The sequence below is a fragment of the Hippocampus comes genome, unplaced genomic scaffold (genome assembly GCF_001891065.2).
Source record: "Hippocampus comes isolate QL1 unplaced genomic scaffold, H_comes_QL1_v1.1 scaffold2, whole genome shotgun sequence".
Lineage (NCBI taxonomy): Eukaryota > Metazoa > Chordata > Actinopteri > Syngnathiformes > Syngnathidae > Hippocampus > Hippocampus comes.
Window position 1 is genome coordinate 2373670 of NW_017805139.1, and position 16970 is coordinate 2390639.

Genomic DNA, 16970 nt, shown 5'->3' on the forward strand with positions numbered 1-16970 from the left:
TGAGGAATAAGTACGATGCTCAGTGTTCATGTAAGGAATATGTTAAGAAAATTCTAAGTCCATCCATCCATTTTCTTTTCCACTTATCTTCTTCAGGATGACCTTCAGATTATCCCCGTTGACTTGGGCAAAAGGGGTGGTAAACCCTGCACTGGTCAGCATCCAAAACTATTCATACTCATATTCACACCGATGGAAAATTTCAAGTCTTCTATGAAAGATGTATTCTCTTATTTTTTATTTTTTTTTGAGGTAGAGTACCTAGAGAAATCCCATGCAGTGTTAGGCAGACATGCTAAGACAAGTTGCCTGCTGAGATTTAAGTAACAAAAGTATTCTTTATAAGTACGACTGTCAGCGTGAATGAAAAAGTTCAAGTCTCACTGTGGGATGGCCACACAGGCTTCTGCTGATGGGTCGCTGCAGGTCTTGAAACAGGGGCTGCTGCAGGAGTCATATCTCCACTGGCACTGGGGATGAGGGAGGGCATCTGAGCCAGAGCCTCATGAAAAACACAAAACAAGCACTTTTAGAATTGTGACAATAGATTTTTTGTGTCCTGGTGCTTTGTAGAGATTTGAATGAAAAAGCCACCAATCTCAGTATCCAAAGTGGTGTCGGTGACAAGCACTCAGATTGGCTAATAGCCAGCAAATGCAAATCGGCTCATGAGATACAAGTCAGGTTTATGGCAAAGAAAAAAAAAACATTAAACAAAAACCATTGTTGGTTCTGGACAGATCCATCACCAGAGCTCAGTCTTTAGGGGGCCACATGAAATGCATAGGGGGGCCCCAATTATTCAGACCCTATGAACAACTGCATGTGTGCGTGCATGTGTGGCTTACTTGCAACTGTGCAAACACACATACGCATTTCGAACACTAATTTGCAGCATGATGTTGCACATTGGAGTCCCATCAATCGACCAAAATGCCATTGCTTTTTTTGTTTTTTTGGGCGGGGGGTGTATTTTTAATGTCTGGGTGACAAACAACTCAACAGTAGCATATCTTAACCCAAAAATAGAAATTATGATTTTAGGGGAGTTCTGCTACTTGTTCACTGATTCAGGTAAATGAGCTCACATCACAGCAGTGTGTTGGTCAAATACCACGTGAGGCCAACTCAAAATGATTCCCAACAAATACACGGGGCAAGTGTTTGTCTTTCCTTACTCTTCTCCATTTTTTCCTCATCCAATTCACTTCTATCCTCATACAACACTGGTACACTATTGTGGGCTATGAGTATTTGGTTATGGAGGTGTTTACTGTATGTCACTTTCCTAAAGAAAGACCTAAAATAAGCCAATCAATGTGTGTACTCCATGAAGGTTAAGACACTTTCACTTGACAAACCATATTAAATGCTTGGGCATGGTTAGAATAGCAACATTTAAGCAGCAATTTCTGTTGTTTTATATTTGTTATTTTATATAAAATGTTCTCTTCTCCAAAGCCCTTTGTTGCAGCTACAGCTGTTGTGAAAGCGCTATATTAATAAAGATGTATTGTATTGTATAAAACATTTACTGAAAGGTGGAGTAAAAACAGGCACAAACCTGACTACGCAAACAAACAAATGTGGAAGCTAATCTACTAACTGGGTGCAACCAGGATTGCGTCTGTCAAACAGGCGGAATTACAGTGCAGTCATTTTCCGCATTGTGGGAGAAGTACTGTGTATGCAAAGTGAATAATTTATGAGGCCAATGTGATTTATCAACCTTGACACCAACCTGCACTGACTTATTTTGTACTGTGAAGTACAGCGCAAGGCAGGTGCAAACCAGCATGCAAAGCGATGCCAGCTTTGCGGAGGCAAAATGGGAGGCAGCGGACAGAACTTTTCCGCTCGATAAACATTTTATAAATGCCAACAAAAATCGTCATGAGACATCATCTTGTGCAGTTTTGGAGCTTCTGAATGATCGAAGCGAGGACTTGAAGCCAGTCACAAGAGGTCGTCAGGCCAGATCAACTAGGATGAAACTCACTTGCATTTCCACGTGTATGGGTCATTTCTAGCATACTATGACAATTGGTGCTGGCCTCTCCCATTTTTTCTGCTGTCCCATGTTTTCAGTGCAATGTTATGCAGGATGGGCACAGACCTGCAAATCCAATTGCCTCTCACCCTAGGCAATCACATCAAACAAAACATACCTTTAACATTACTGCTGGGTTAACCAAACTTATTAGAGCAAAGGATTTATGTTCTGTTTGTTTGCCTCTTACGCCAACTCTTCCAATTCTATCGCTTCGAAGTGAATTTTGTACTTACTACTGCTCTCCCAAATATTCCACGGTGATAACCATCAGTACAGTACAATCTAGAGGGCAAAACTCTCATTTAAATACAGGATTTGATCTGTCAGGATGTTCCGGGTGCAAAAACCATCTCCAAGAGACGAAAAGCTAGACTGCAGGTCTCCTCGTGTGCAATTCCCTAATAAATTGGCCTTAGGAATGCAAAAGGCTCAGCCATCTGAGGAGAATTTCTTGGTTGTCTGAAGTGCTACTTGAACTCACCACCAAAAAAAAGTGAATGTTGTTTCCTTGGAACATTTCAACTTTTAAATGTGTCTCAATCTCGGCGTAATTGCAGCCCTTTTTACACTTGTTGCCAACAGCACGTGCAATCTCTTCGAGTGAGTAAACAAGCAATTTAGCAAGCGCTATTTAGGATCTTAATAAAAGACCCAAATGTTCATAAAATCACACGAAGCACACCCAGCAACAGCCCACGCAATCAGTTTGAGTGACAATTGCAATTGGCCCTTACTTTTAATTCCACTTCACAGGGACACAAAGTAACATTTTTTCCAAGACTTTCCGAAAAGCACTGTAAACAGGAGACTAAAAAAAGAGGGAAAATTGTCATTTTCCTATTTTAGATGAGGCTTATCATTTGTAAACAGTATTATGGTGGTTTAAAGACAAGTTTTGGCAGCAGAAAGACAAAATATCGCAGACAATCACGATCCTATTATGTAAATGGGTATGAAATCTTAAATGGACAAAAATCTTGACAATATAGAAGGTGTCATATCCACAAGTATGACTAATGTAAAAAAAATATAACAATTGTAATGCTGTTTCATTTCTATATGCAGTAAAACTAAGACTTGGTCCTTTACAACGGGACAGATGCTGCTCCTTTTTTTAGCTGCAATAACAATATATCCACAAGTGTTGACTTTTGACCCCAAGGAGGAGCACTGACACCATTTGAACTCTGTGTCAAGACCTCACGGACAGCTGAGTGAAGCCTGAGAAACCCACTTAGGGAAATCGTTTATCATGCGACCTGTCATACGACGACTGCAATATCAGCTTCACGTTCATTTCGTCTCAGAAATTAGCTTATGACAGGTAAGCCTGCTGAGATTACAAAAAATAAATAAATAAATACAATTTGGGATTAATGCCACTCCTGTTATTTCTTGTACCCTAGGGCCATTACATTTTACTTACCGGTACTTTCATTTCCTCACATTGTTCCATCAGTTGCGGTGTTATTCAACTTAATGTGAAGTCCTGTAGCGAGTCGGTGAGTAATACCTGCGAGTTTGAAAAGAGTGGCCTTGCGGAAGCTGTCAGTGTGACGATATTTGAGCAGGTGGAGGCGAGGGAGGGTGGCATGTAAGAAGAATCCAGGCTTTGCGTGGGACTCCAGGGAGTCATACCCTGAGAGCCAGGTGTCCCTGTGGAGCACAAAGGTGGCTCCATCCCAGAAAGCCTCACTTTGCTCCCACTTGACCAGCTTCACCTGGCCACTGGGGCTCACAAACAGAAAGTGATTGGGCCTGTGTGCTGCCTCAAAGGATATCCGTGATGTATCTGGGAGAAGGGAAAAAAATGTGAGAAATCTCATGGATCAGTTTCCGGAGCTTTTTGTGAAGAGACAGCAATTCACACTCAAATTTAAGAATCGCAGATGAACGTGAATGTTTTTGGAACTGTTGGAGAAAGCTGGTGAGATCGCATTCAAGCACAGCGAGAACGTGCTAATTCCACAAAGAAAAGATCACACAACAGATTCAAACGCAAAATCTACGTGCTTGTTATAAAAATTGAGAAATGATCTCAAGAGTGAGTTCTGTTGATCCTGACCACTAATGACCAGTCGTAAAGGTGAACCCTGTTGAGTTAATAAGAGAAACACACCATGTGGTCGGGCTCTGCTCAGGCCTGGTGTCATCATAAAATGTGAGAGGGCGTCACTCAGGTTTCCTCGCTTCACAAACACTGAGCCGCTGGACCTGCTGGCAACAAGCAACGAAGTCCGATCTCTGAAGGGCAGCAACCTGAAAGGGCCTTTCCCAAGAACTGCAGAAATGATGAAGCTGTGTTACTGCAGGTTGTCGAAAAGAAATGTGTTTCATTTTGTCAATAACCACTTTGTAAGACCTGTGATTTATTCCAACAACAAAAACCAGAACGGCAGGGAGGTGAGAGAACCTGTTTTTGTAATCCGGGCACTTAGACCTCAGATATTAGACACACAAATGATAATAAATAATACATAAGCATGAACTACAGTGCCGATATAGTCTGGAAAATAATTCAAACTATGAAGGTCTCACACATTAACCCCTTAAGCTGAGGTCAAGCAACTCAAGCTATTAACTCTTGATAATGCACAGCTGTGAACTGAAGGTCATTGCAGGTCATCAGACATCCCCATCATCAAGCTGACTGAGAAAATAAGACGTGCAAAGCTGTTATATGGGCAAAAGGTGCCTACTTTGAACCCAAATAATTCCATCAGTATTTCTTCATAATAATTTACCGATAATTTACGTATCGGTATATAATCTCCAATTCAGTACATTTTATAATAATGAAAAAGCACAGAATTAGAGTGTTTCCAAAGTTTTGACTAGTAGTCTCTACTTGCATCAACATAAAGCGGAGAGGCTGCTGTACCTTTGTTGTAGAATTCACAGTCGTGTGCTGCAGAGAGAAGTAGTAAATATGAGTAAAAGACACATTGGATCATGAATACATTTTTTAGGGAAATGTAATTTAGAAAAATACACCTTCTTCTTGATAAATAGATGTAATATCCATATACTGTATTACATTCCAACTTACGGCACAGAGAGGGCGAGCGCCAATCGACAGGAATTCCTTGGTGACAGCAACGCTGGGCATACGCTGCCACACTCGTGCAAAAACATTCACAGTCCCCTCCAAGATTGCAGCCACATGTGTCTGCCAGGCAGTTCATGTAGAACCAGGTGACATCCACCTGAGGGCAATGAAAACACATCAAGTAGTCCAATCAAAGCAGCGGTTGAGAACTATTTCTTCCCAAGTGATAAACAGCAGCTGGTGAACGTTTGATACGTAACAGCAGTTTTGCACAAACATTTGTTGTGACTATTCATGTTGAATTTTATGTGTGGGAAGCATGGTGGCCTAGTAGTTAGGCTTGTAGCTCTGGGGTTCAGGGTTTGAACCTTATCTCTGGGCTTCTGGCAATTGCAAGCTCTCCTTGTGGTTGTGTGGATACTTTATGGCAGTGGTGTCAAACATACGGCCCGTGGGCCGGAACCGGCCCCCAAGGAGTTTCGATCTGACCAACGGGATAAGTTAAAAGTGGAAAAAAAAATGCATTAAAGACACAGAATGAATATTTTAAATAAAACGCAATTCGTGGATTATCCGCTAGGGGGCATACTGTTTTGATCACAGTAGAAGACAACATTGTTTTGATCAGGGAAGAAAACAGCAGTCTCAGTCTGTCACTGAGATAGACCCAAATGATATGAAAAGCGCCAATCAATGCTTCTTGAGATGAAAACAAAGGAAAGAGATGATATTTTGGTGATTCATAGCACAGTATGGTATAATGTTAATGGTTCGGCCCACTTGACATCTACCGAGTCCGTATGTGGCCCACAATGTGAAATGAGTTTGACACCCCTGCTCTATGGGCTTCCTCCCGCATTCCACAAACATGGATCTTGGTTTATTTGAAGACTAAATGTTATATGTGTGTATATTAGAGTGTTAATAGTTGCTTAGGTAATATGTGCCGTGTGACTGACTGGGGACATATCTCATATTTACCGTTCAGAATTCGCAGATAGTTGCTGATTTTTTTGTGAGGAACCTATGCGCTGTTATTCTCGCACGTGTTTTCTGTTTGTGATATTATTACTTCGGTGCCATCTTGTGGCATGTTGGTGCCAAAGAACTATGTTGAAGTGCTTCATTTTGGTAAAGTTGTGCTTTCTTGCCAACTAGTGGCATCTTGTTGTCAAGGAACTATGCAGAAGTCAATTGAGAAGCTTCATTTCGACAAAAGTAGTGCTTTAGCACTATCTTGTTGCGTCTTGGGGTCAAGAAACAAAGAAATGTTCAGGTGAATTGAGGAGCTTCATTTCGACAAAAGTAATGCTTTGTCACCATCTTGTGGCAACTATCGACAATTCGAAACGTCTTTTTCGAGGCACCAGTTATTCCCATCAGTTGCGCCACTACTTACCACTGGGTGGCAGGCCTGGAAGACTTCACTGAGCAGAACAGCACACTGCTGCTTGGCAAATGGCTCTTTGAGTGGAGTTAGAGTGCATGGGTGTCTCATATCTGGACCATTCACACACTCAACACAAATTAACAAGAAATGGTGAAGCAACATCTGGTGATGATCATGGTACCAGATATTTGGACCGTAATAATGTCCTGTCAAACTGCCCTCATAAGGTAGTAAAATGCATCACAATGACAATATGTGCTTGACTCACCTCAACTGCCGTCCAACTGTTACCAAACTCTTGTGGACTTGTTGTGTCAATGTTGTCGGGTGTGCGCATCTCATTCACTGTCTTCAAGTCAAAGTTTCCACAGAGACCACTCAGCTTCCCCTTCACACATCATCAAAATTGAGAAGAATTAACCTTTGTTTGGACATCGAGAGCTTCATCATGATTGGCTAAATCAACGGTGTCTAAACTAGTCTAGTCGGGTGAAATACAGGGTTATTGGCCACCCCAAAATCTTGAAAAATCCTGAAGTATTTGCCTTATCGCATTTGACAGAAAGCTGTTATGTTGACGTTTATTGGTTTTATATTGGAATGTGCCACATACCTGCCAATGAGGTCCAACCTGGATGTGGATGGTGGTTTTACGGTCCCATAGAATGGTGATGTCCTCCTCTGGGAAATGAATCACAGTGAAGTAGCCGGCAGGCCAGATGATCATCTTCTGATTCCTTCCAAGGACACTAGTTGGGTTCTATAATACATATTGTACAATATAAATAAATTCATGAATTAATCATTCAATCTACGCAACCAGCTCAAAAGATATTGTATTTGGGGCATTGCAGGACAGTGGTTAAAAAGTTAATAGCCCAGTATCATAATAATAATATTAATAACAATAATTCTTTTGGAGTCCACAAGGGGTCCATGCTCGGCCTACAACTTTTTAATTTTAATATCAATGACATCTTTATTGTATGCTAAGCACGAAAATTCCTTCTTTTTGCAGATGACACCAATATTTATGTCTGTGTGTGGTCTGTCAAGTGTAAATGTGTGCTTGTTCATTCCTTACCATTGTTATTGTCTATTACCATTGTTGGTATGTGTTGTCTTTACCATTGCTGGTATTGTTTACCTTCCACTACTGTACTTTACTCTTGGTGCAATGAAATATTTATCTGCTCTGTTATTTGTTTATGGTAACACCACCAGTCCTTGGTATATATATTTTTTTGCTAATGTAATATTCAATGCTCTCTGGGTACTTATTCCATGTGTACCATGTCATTTACTCGCTGCACACCTGTGGACAATGCTGCAATTAATATGTACTTCTACCTTGTCCGCATGAAGATGACAGTGCTGTTTTTCATCTGGTGTCTCAGAGGCCTAATTTACGAGCGTGGACTCCGCTCGCATTATGGACATAACGTCCACAACGTCGGCGCCGGGAATGGCAGAGGGGTTGTGAGAAAACAGATCCTACCTCCAAGCTCATCTCCCACTTCTTGCTTGCGAAAAATACTCAGCACGGCATTTGTTTTTAATTTCACCTGAATGAAATGTCTCCTTTCCAACTGTACATCACTCCTTCTCTCTGAAACGTTATCTCCACACACTCATGTGCCTGTCTGTTCTTGTGGGCATATGAGGGCTCGACAAAACATGCGCATTGTTTGCTGTTTCTGATCGACAACTTGCAAATTTGACTTACAGGCTGCCCAGTGTCATCATCAAAAGTTAGGAAGGATCTTCCAATGTTGATCAATAGTGATTTCCTGCAGATTATGCCATTGCCAAAACAATCAATGTTTTCTGCTGTCACACTGAGAATCAAATCAGCACTACTCTGCAGGAGAAAAAAAAAAAACACAGTAAAGACAAACACTGTCAACGTCTGAACAGATGATGTTTGAAATGCGCACCATTCATATTCATACATGAATACTGTCTGTGAAATAAAGTGGTCAGTTCAGTGGTCTCACAATGTAAGACTGGCTGAACAAGACAGTTAAAGAACAAAGTGCAAAATATCTGACACAATGCAACAATCATAAAATAATACAGTGCTATGATTCGATCATAATTTGGATGGAAATGATTTTGATGGGTGTATTGACAATCGCAATGCCAGACTAACATCTCAAGGAAGGGATGGGCAACTGAAATGCTGGAGGGGGCCACCATTTTTCATCAGTGCTACTGAGGGGTTACACAGGAGCACACAAATATTTATTGAAATCATGACTTTATTTCTGTGTTAGCATAGGCTCATGAAATACGATGATAAATTCAGATTTCTGTACAGATTTGGGTTACATCGCTTCAACAAAACTGAGCCGCTTGAATCATCACATTAATGGAGTTGCGTTTCCCCATAATTAGAACAAATTCCTTTCTACTTTGTTTATAGAAACAACTGTTTTTTATACTGGGTTGGCTTTCCTCGAAGAATATCACCATGACGTTTTGGAGAGACACGTTGATTAATTTAAAAAAAAAAAAGCCAAGTAGTCGATTTTTTTTAATGATGACTCAATATTGTATATTTGCATATAATTTATGCACATGTTTGTTTCAAATATTTGATTCGGTTAATTTTAAAAGCTTATTCAATTTTTTTTCGAGACCCTAAGAAACAAAGTGATGCCAGTGCTGCAGTTAAAGCCATTCGCATATTTACTTTGTGGGTGATAAATATGTAATGACTGATGCATTGAGGGATATGGTTCCCATGACCACATACATATACTGAACCAAAATCCTGAAAAAAAAAAATTGTACCTTTACAAGATATACTTGACAAGCCCCAATGTAGTCAAACAGCAGGCCATCAAAAGTTCGGTAATGACGATCTCCGTAAGTTGTGCACATGGATGGACATGGACGAAACACACACTGGAATGTCCCATGCTGGCAAACACTACAAAGACAGCAAAGTTTCAGGATGGACTTGTTGTCACTCCATTACAAAGACAGTTTGTTCACATGTATTGGCCACTCCTTTTGGAAACTGTCTAGAGCTGAATAGGGGAAATGGCTGAATCACTATTAGGCTGTCATCATCATCATCATGTTCTACCTGGATTACAAATGGGCAGAAAGAGTGAGATCACTGGGAGAGGGTTCCCTTTCACCACTGATGAACAACAGAGAGAATCAGAGTTATACAAGAACCCACTTTATTTCCCAAATCTTTTCTTCTCTGTGACAATAGAATTATGATATCAGGTGGACCCTTGCACTGCTCTACCTCAACGTTGATTTCAGGTCAATTAAACGATGATGTAGCAATGCTGTTGACGCTGTGTTTCGCTGCGTTAGATCACACAGTGGACATAAATGAGGAAATCACACCGACATTTCAAGAAATAAGTTCCATCCTACTCTCAATGATGCTGAATAGACATAAACACTCTGTGGAGACATACCACTGATGGCAGGGGGAAGACACTTTGTCACCGGGGTAATACTCTTTTCCTTTCCACAGACAAGGGCAGGCCTCAGGCTCAAAGCACTCGTCTCCATGTTTCAATAAGCTGGTGGCAAAAGGAATTGGTACAAATCGTGAGCATGAGCGCGTTCTGTGGAGTCTTCCGATTTAGTTCTAATATGCGATGAGGTGGTGACCAACAACAACCGTCAAGGAGTGACTGCATTACAGGCCTTGCATATCCATCAGTTTTGTCTTTTTGCCTGTATTTGTTTGAGCAGTGGGGTCTTCCACTTTTAGAGGGGCTAATAATTAATTGTGTGAATCCTTTAAAATAACAAGCGAGTTCTTTAGAAGGTAAACTGAATGTTCAAGTGAAAATGTCAGACAACAGTGATCGGAATGAAAAATTGTTCCCACTTACAGGTACTCTGTTTGCTAAGAACAAAATATTTCAGGTCAGGTGAGGAACGATGCCAGAAAATGAAAGGGCTGCCAAGTTGCCTGAGTGAGCACCATTGAATCAAAAGTGGTTCAATTCGCTACCTACATGAGAAATCTGGACAATGAGGATTCTCACACAGGAAGGGAGAGACAAGTCTTTTTTTTGTCTGGTCCCCTCCTCCATTCACTCCTTGCTCTGCAATGCGAAGCGGATAAGTATCTTGTAATATCAACGGCTAGCTTATATCCGAGTCTAGACAATGTCGTGACAAACTGAATGACCCCTCCTGAAACCCCCCGATGCAACTGAGTAGAGTTACACCCCAGATAAAACGCTGTTAACAGTTTTCTTTGTCCGCCAGCCAAATTGTTGTATCACTTACCCCACATCAAAGTCGCCAACATTTGTGACCGTGCCAAAAAATATGCCCACAATAGGAACAAGCAAAGAGAATCTTAATGCAACAGAGGGTGTATTAATGAATATATAAGTTGTTTGTGGAAAAATATTATATCAATATTATGTTATGTTATGTGCAATTTCTCAAATTTGTGTTGGAAGAGAAAATATTTTTATTTTTAACACCATTGCATAACAAAGACTTCTGCAGTCGCCTCACTACCGTATTTATTCATCCCGATAAGGTAAATAAACCTTATGTGTCGATATTCACAATGACAGTCGTTTGTATACTATCAATTACATGAAAAGATGGCATCCAAGTTTTTGTCATTTGAAAGGTCATCTCGGTTCACTGGACTTAATGACTCACTCAACCCAGCTAAATGACGCAGAGTCCTGAAAACCAGGAGCTGTTTGTGCACCTGGCTAACCTTTTCTCTTTGCAATGACGTTAGGAAAAACACTGTTGTGCTTCATGGTTTCATGATGATGAAGGGGGACATTTGGCATTGAGAAATTTGATCACATGGATCCACGAAAAATGTTGTTTTAGTGATTATTTTGGATGAATGACCTACTGCTTTATGGGAAAGCTGTTACAAATACTGGATATGGATCTTCACTTCAAAGGGACAATTTTAAATTGTGGCCACAATACACTGCATAACATCAAGAAAAACTGCAGATTTCTGGTCACAAAGTACAAATTTATGGCCACGATAGAGGTATAATGCAAACATGAAATACTAGTTCGTTGTCACAAAGTAGTTATAATGTTCACACTAAAAAAACAATTTTGTGCACATATCAATTTTAGGGCAAGTACAAAAAAAAAGAATGTTCCCCATATATGTGGGGCTCCATATGTCTCCAAGATTTTGAAAAAAATAAAATGTGGTTCTCAAACCAGCTCCCTGTGCCATATTGATGATGTAACTACTGTATTAGTATTTTCAAGCTGTGGAGAGACAAATTAAGATGTTTGGGGGTTTTTTGGCCATCTGGAAATTTTAGATGCAGTTTCCAAATGCTTCCAAAGGTCTGCTAATAGAGCAACATTTGATTTACCGGTATGTAAAAATTCTATGACCGAGCGCAAAACAATCTCTGCCAGTCAACCCTGTAATCTGTGCAAAGGGGTCATTAACTTGTATACATTTCTTTAACCCCGCCAGTGTGCACTGTTATCTTGATGACTTTTTGCTTGGTCTCACAGAACAAAATTACTTAACCCTCTTTTTGGGCATGTAGCCAGTTTGGATTAAAGGGATCAAATAACTATGCTCATGGGGAGGTCCTCGTTGGAATACTGCGATGACGTTAGGTTCAAAGATTTGAAATTAGTTGTCTGCAGTAAGAGTTAGCGTCTATCCTCCTTTTCCTCCATCTCCACATCCAAAACCAACAAGATGCACACTATCAAATGTCATTTGCTCAGAATGCGCAAGGATTGTATATTGCTCATTCTGCGTTATAATCACGGACATGTCTGACTCAGGGCGGGAGTTTGCATGTTCTCCCCAGGCCTGCGTGGGTTTTCTCCAGGTACTCCGGTTTCCTCCCACATTCCAAAAACATGCATGGCAGGCTGATTGAACACTCTAAATTGTCCCTAGGTGTGAGTGTGAGCGTGGATGGTTGTTCGTCTCTGTGTGCCCTGCGATTGGCTGGCAACCAGTTCAGGGTGTCCCCCACCTATTACCCGAAGACAGCTGGGATAGGCTCCAGCACCCCTCTCCAACACCCACCTTGTGAGGATAAGAGGATCAGGAAATGGATGGATGGATGTCCGACTCACCCCGAAGGGCAGGTACAGCCACTGGCACATGGCTCATGTGCTGAGCAGGTCAGGTTGAGGAGGTAAGATTCACAAGTGCGCTCACAGGCCACACCTCGTCCTGGAAGGAGGCCATTCTCTCCATCAGAGCAGTTGTGGTAAAACTGACTCACAGGGCATAAGCTGTCTGCAAGAACAGAACAAATCACACGTCGCGTAAAGAAGACCAATCATTCCGTAACATATTTTGCACCCCAAAAAACGTTAATTGGACTCTGCAGTGATGAGATGAATGAGATCCAAAACTGTATTTTTAAATGTAAACCCTTTTATAGAGTCAAAAAGGCACAATTTGTTTTCAATTTGAACTTACCCCCGTCTGTTGTTTGTGACACAAATATACCATCCAGACACAACCTAGAAATACAACAGAAAAGCTCAAATGATAATGAACTCATGCACATTAGAAAAGAAAAACAAATTTAGCTAAACCATTACTTTCGTTTTTTTCTTTCTTCCTTCCATCTCAGAGTGGGGCTAATGAGTCAATATGTGTTTTGAACCATCCAACACTTGGTTGCTTGGAATGGAAGCTTGGATGAAGAGAGGCCTTCTAAATATGTCTCGATTGAGACTGACATGAAATGAAACCTCATTGAAACACATTGTCGAGGTCAGTGTCACATCTGACTTGCTGTAAATTGTCTACTTGTAAACCGATGTGCCGTGATTACGCTACCTCCATATGTGTTTCTCCCTTGGTCATTGTAATTACATTACAATATAGTTTGCAAGATTCAAAAAGCAAGTGTAGGAACTTGAATGTGTGTGCGTGTGTGTAACTGTATGTATGTGTGTCTGTGTGTGTGTGTGTGTGTGTGTGTGTGTGTGTGTGTGTGTGTGTGTGTGTGTGTGTGTGTGTGTGTGTGTGTGTGCTCTGTAGTGTGCAGTTCCATTTTAAACATGAAGGAGAAGCAGAGATGGAGAGGAGGGTCTTACTGAACACCTGCTGATGTCATGATCACGTCTCCTGGTTCATATTCAGCACCGAGGAAAGTGCAGGGACACTCATTCCTGCAATATCACCAGAAAAGCAGTCCGTGAATGCAAATGTGAGTTGAACAATTACCAAAAAACTTCAAAACTACAATAAAATAAATCTTGCCAAATCTCTCACAAGAATTATTTACTCGCATAAGGCACAGCAACAGTGTCACGGGCCTACTGAATAAGTTTATTGATCCGATTGGTGTCCCATGCACTGACTCCACTTGCCCAGCAAAGTATCCCCCACTCACCCATTTTTAATATGCTTATATTTAAGTTTTATATTTATTTATACAATTTTGTCTTCTACTTACTCCCTTTCATAATTTTGCTGCTGTGAATTGGGAATTTCTCCTTTGTGAGACAAAAAAGGTTTTTCTTATCTTAGCTTATCTTATCTCATCATTCTTTATTACATCTTGGAAAGGGGTCATGATCCACATACAAAATCTCAAAATGAAAGCCAGACACATGACAGTGTATCTCTCACATAATTAATATACAGTGATCCCTCGCTATTTCGCGGTTCGTTTATTGCGGCTTCAGTGCATCGCGGATTTTTTTCAAACATATTCATTAAAAAAAAAAATAATAATAATAATGGTTTTTTTTTTCATATACATGGCATATAACTAGGCTGGGTAGAGAGCGTCTTCCAGTCGGCGTGAGTGTTGCTCTCTCTGTTGTACTGCGACCTCGCCCACGGGCCCAAAAGCTGCCTGGGTGCTCTGGTCGGTCCGTACCTCCCATATCAACCCCAATTCATGCTCCAATCCCACCTACGGCCTCTCCACCCTGGGGTCAGTATGTTCCCGTAGCTTGGGGGGCCCTTGGGGTGGGCTGCACCTGGCCTGTGGGGTGGCCTTGGGGATGATCAGGAGGGGGTGACCTGGTTTTGCTGGGACACCCACCATCTACCTTATTGGGTGGTCAGGCTCTCAGGTCATTGTCCTTTTGATACACGTCACAAACGTAGTGCATACACATTAAACCAGGGAACATCAAGTCACACTTGATACCACTTAAGCCAGCTGCATGATCTAAACCAAATACTTTAGCAACCACTGCGATGCATGCGCTTGCAGAGTGGTAAACCAGAGAATTGGTGCCGCAAAACTATAGTTGTTTATAAATCTGGGGACTTCTGGGGTGGTCTCGGATACATTTAATACAAATCAGTAGACCGCTCAAGTGCTTGTCTATGATTTCTCCTGTCTTTGTTTGTTTTGCCTCACTTCTCAACGTGAATCATAACCTTTCTTTGATAAGTTTTAGCCTCAAACCAAAATAAAAGTGCTCAATTTTCTGTTCTGTTTGTTTTATAGGTTCGCTAACACATAAATGAAACTTGCCGGTTGCAAGACAAACATGCATGTTGCGCATCTACGTCTCGAATACATGGTGCTTACCAGCCACACAGTATATAAACATGCAGACAAAAAGTAGAAATGTTAGTCCATCTCGATGGATTTTTGCTTTCATAAAATGTTTACTATGAAATGTTTACAAAGTAATCTAAAATTAAAGTCAATCTCTTCGATGGTAAATGGCAAGTCTTTGTGACATATGGTCCACACATTGGCCTCTGTCTTACAAGTTCTCTCTCACTCGTTATCAGATATCTGTGTTGTCCCGAGCCTAAGTGGGACTGAAAAGGGGGTTTCACGCTCACTTCCTTGAAGTAACTCTATCACAGAGTAAGTAATGCTGCATAGGGATGTAAAATCGTGGGACAGTTACGAGCAAGTAAGCTGTATGTCTCCCATGGCAAAGCAGCCTGAAAGGGAGCGCCCAATGACTGAACTCTCAAAAAGTCCTGTTTCAGTCCAGCTCAACAGTTTGGTATGGTACGGTAAGAATGTAACAAGGGCCATCCTGCCATTGGCGTCATACCACTGGTGGATGAGGGTGTTCAACATTACACATACTTTTCCTGCTATTATTGCACACCCCACCCCGGAGCCCGCCTGACCTGTGCACGCAGGCGTGTGTTCGCTGGTCGTAGAATAATCCCAGTGGGCAGACGCAGCCTTCTTCGCACTCCCTCCCACAGTGCTGCGAAGACGAGAGGGCTGAGCAGCGGCGTTGGCACGATGACACACACATACCATACTGCATGGTGGTGGGGCAGGTGACCGCTGCAATCAGTGAGGCAGACAACATCGGCACAAAGTTTGAATTTGAGGGTTTTTTTTTGTAGATTATTCAGAAAAGCGCTATTGGGTGTTTGTTCTGTAAGTTTTCAAAAAATGTACAACACAGTGCCTCTAAATACGATGTTAGGAGTAAACTGCACAACACTGTCTTTGCAAGATAGAACATGAATGTGTCCAAATCTTACCACAATCATCTATACGTGATCGGAAATCAATGAGGATGGAGAATCTGCGGCAGTGGCGAGCATAGTGAGCCAGAGCAGAGCAAAAGCAAGCTGTTCCGCATTTGCAGGTATCTGAGCGGCACTGCTGGTGAAATGGCACTGGACTGAGGTACTCATGGCAGGGGGAGAAAAGATCCTGGTTCAGAACATCACACATCTCGGATGCATAGGCCACTGAACAAAAACAAAGAAGAAAGGGGGTGAAAGAATGTGAGTTCAACTGCCCGTACAATCTGACTGCATCGGATAAAACTACTTTACAGTACATGCGCTGAGTATTTGGACTTACTGTGATGAAGTAATATTTATCACAAATTTAAAATTGATAAAAAAATATTTCTCTGAATGATTTAAATGAAGAGGATGAATTTAAAAACATTGCGAGGCACAGGTAATATAAAGACGATGTAGAAAAATGACAACATAAGAAACAAAAGGACGCAACTAACCGGCTTGTTGGTGTGTGTCGCAAGGGTCAAGCTGAGGAGGGATCAAGCTGAGTGTACAAGCTGACGAGACCTTCCAAGCATTTCCAAACAGTAAAGGAGTGCTTTCTATCATCCCAGAAGGGGACCTGAAGGAGGAGAAGATTACATGAATACCCTAGGTCAGGAGCGGATGACTATAAGTCAAAGTGATGATGATCATTTACTCCAAAAAATGTTATGCTGCTAAGAATTACATCCTAATGCCTTCCAATTTTTCAAAAAATAGAAACATGAGTGCTGCCAGCACTGTGGAGTTGGAGCTCATTGATAGAACCATGAATGCCGACAACTATTGTGACATTGTCAAGCAGAGCATGAAACCCTCCCTTCAGAAACTGGACCACAGTCCAGTATTCCTACATATATATATATATATATATAGGAGCTCATTGATAGAACCATGAATGCCGACAACTATTGTGACATTGTCAAGCAGAGCATGAAACCCTCCCTTCAGAAACTGGACCACAGTCCAGTATTCCTACATATATATA

At 41.3% G+C, this 16970-nt stretch overlaps 1 protein-coding gene across 1 annotated transcript in view; it reads right to left on the reverse strand.

The window, feature by feature from the left end:
• Positions 1-16970, reverse strand: part of otog (otogelin) — a 61563-nt gene that overhangs the window by 20818 nt on the left and 23775 nt on the right. Inside the window, exons 25-41 of the mRNA XM_019867230.1 lie at positions 16438-16562; positions 15950-16162; positions 15581-15746; positions 13561-13635; positions 12935-12978; positions 12583-12748; positions 9936-10043; positions 9289-9427; positions 8219-8353; positions 7106-7252; positions 6761-6880; positions 6502-6618; positions 5103-5259; positions 4935-4961; positions 4173-4334; positions 3567-3845; positions 385-502 (exon numbers count right to left, since the gene is read on the reverse strand). Coding sequence (XP_019722789.1) covers positions 385-502; positions 3567-3845; positions 4173-4334; positions 4935-4961; positions 5103-5259; positions 6502-6618; positions 6761-6880; positions 7106-7252; positions 8219-8353; positions 9289-9427; positions 9936-10043; positions 12583-12748; positions 12935-12978; positions 13561-13635; positions 15581-15746; positions 15950-16162; positions 16438-16562 — 2298 coding nt within the window. The remainder of the gene's footprint in view (positions 1-384; positions 503-3566; positions 3846-4172; positions 4335-4934; positions 4962-5102; positions 5260-6501; positions 6619-6760; positions 6881-7105; positions 7253-8218; positions 8354-9288; positions 9428-9935; positions 10044-12582; positions 12749-12934; positions 12979-13560; positions 13636-15580; positions 15747-15949; positions 16163-16437; positions 16563-16970) is intronic.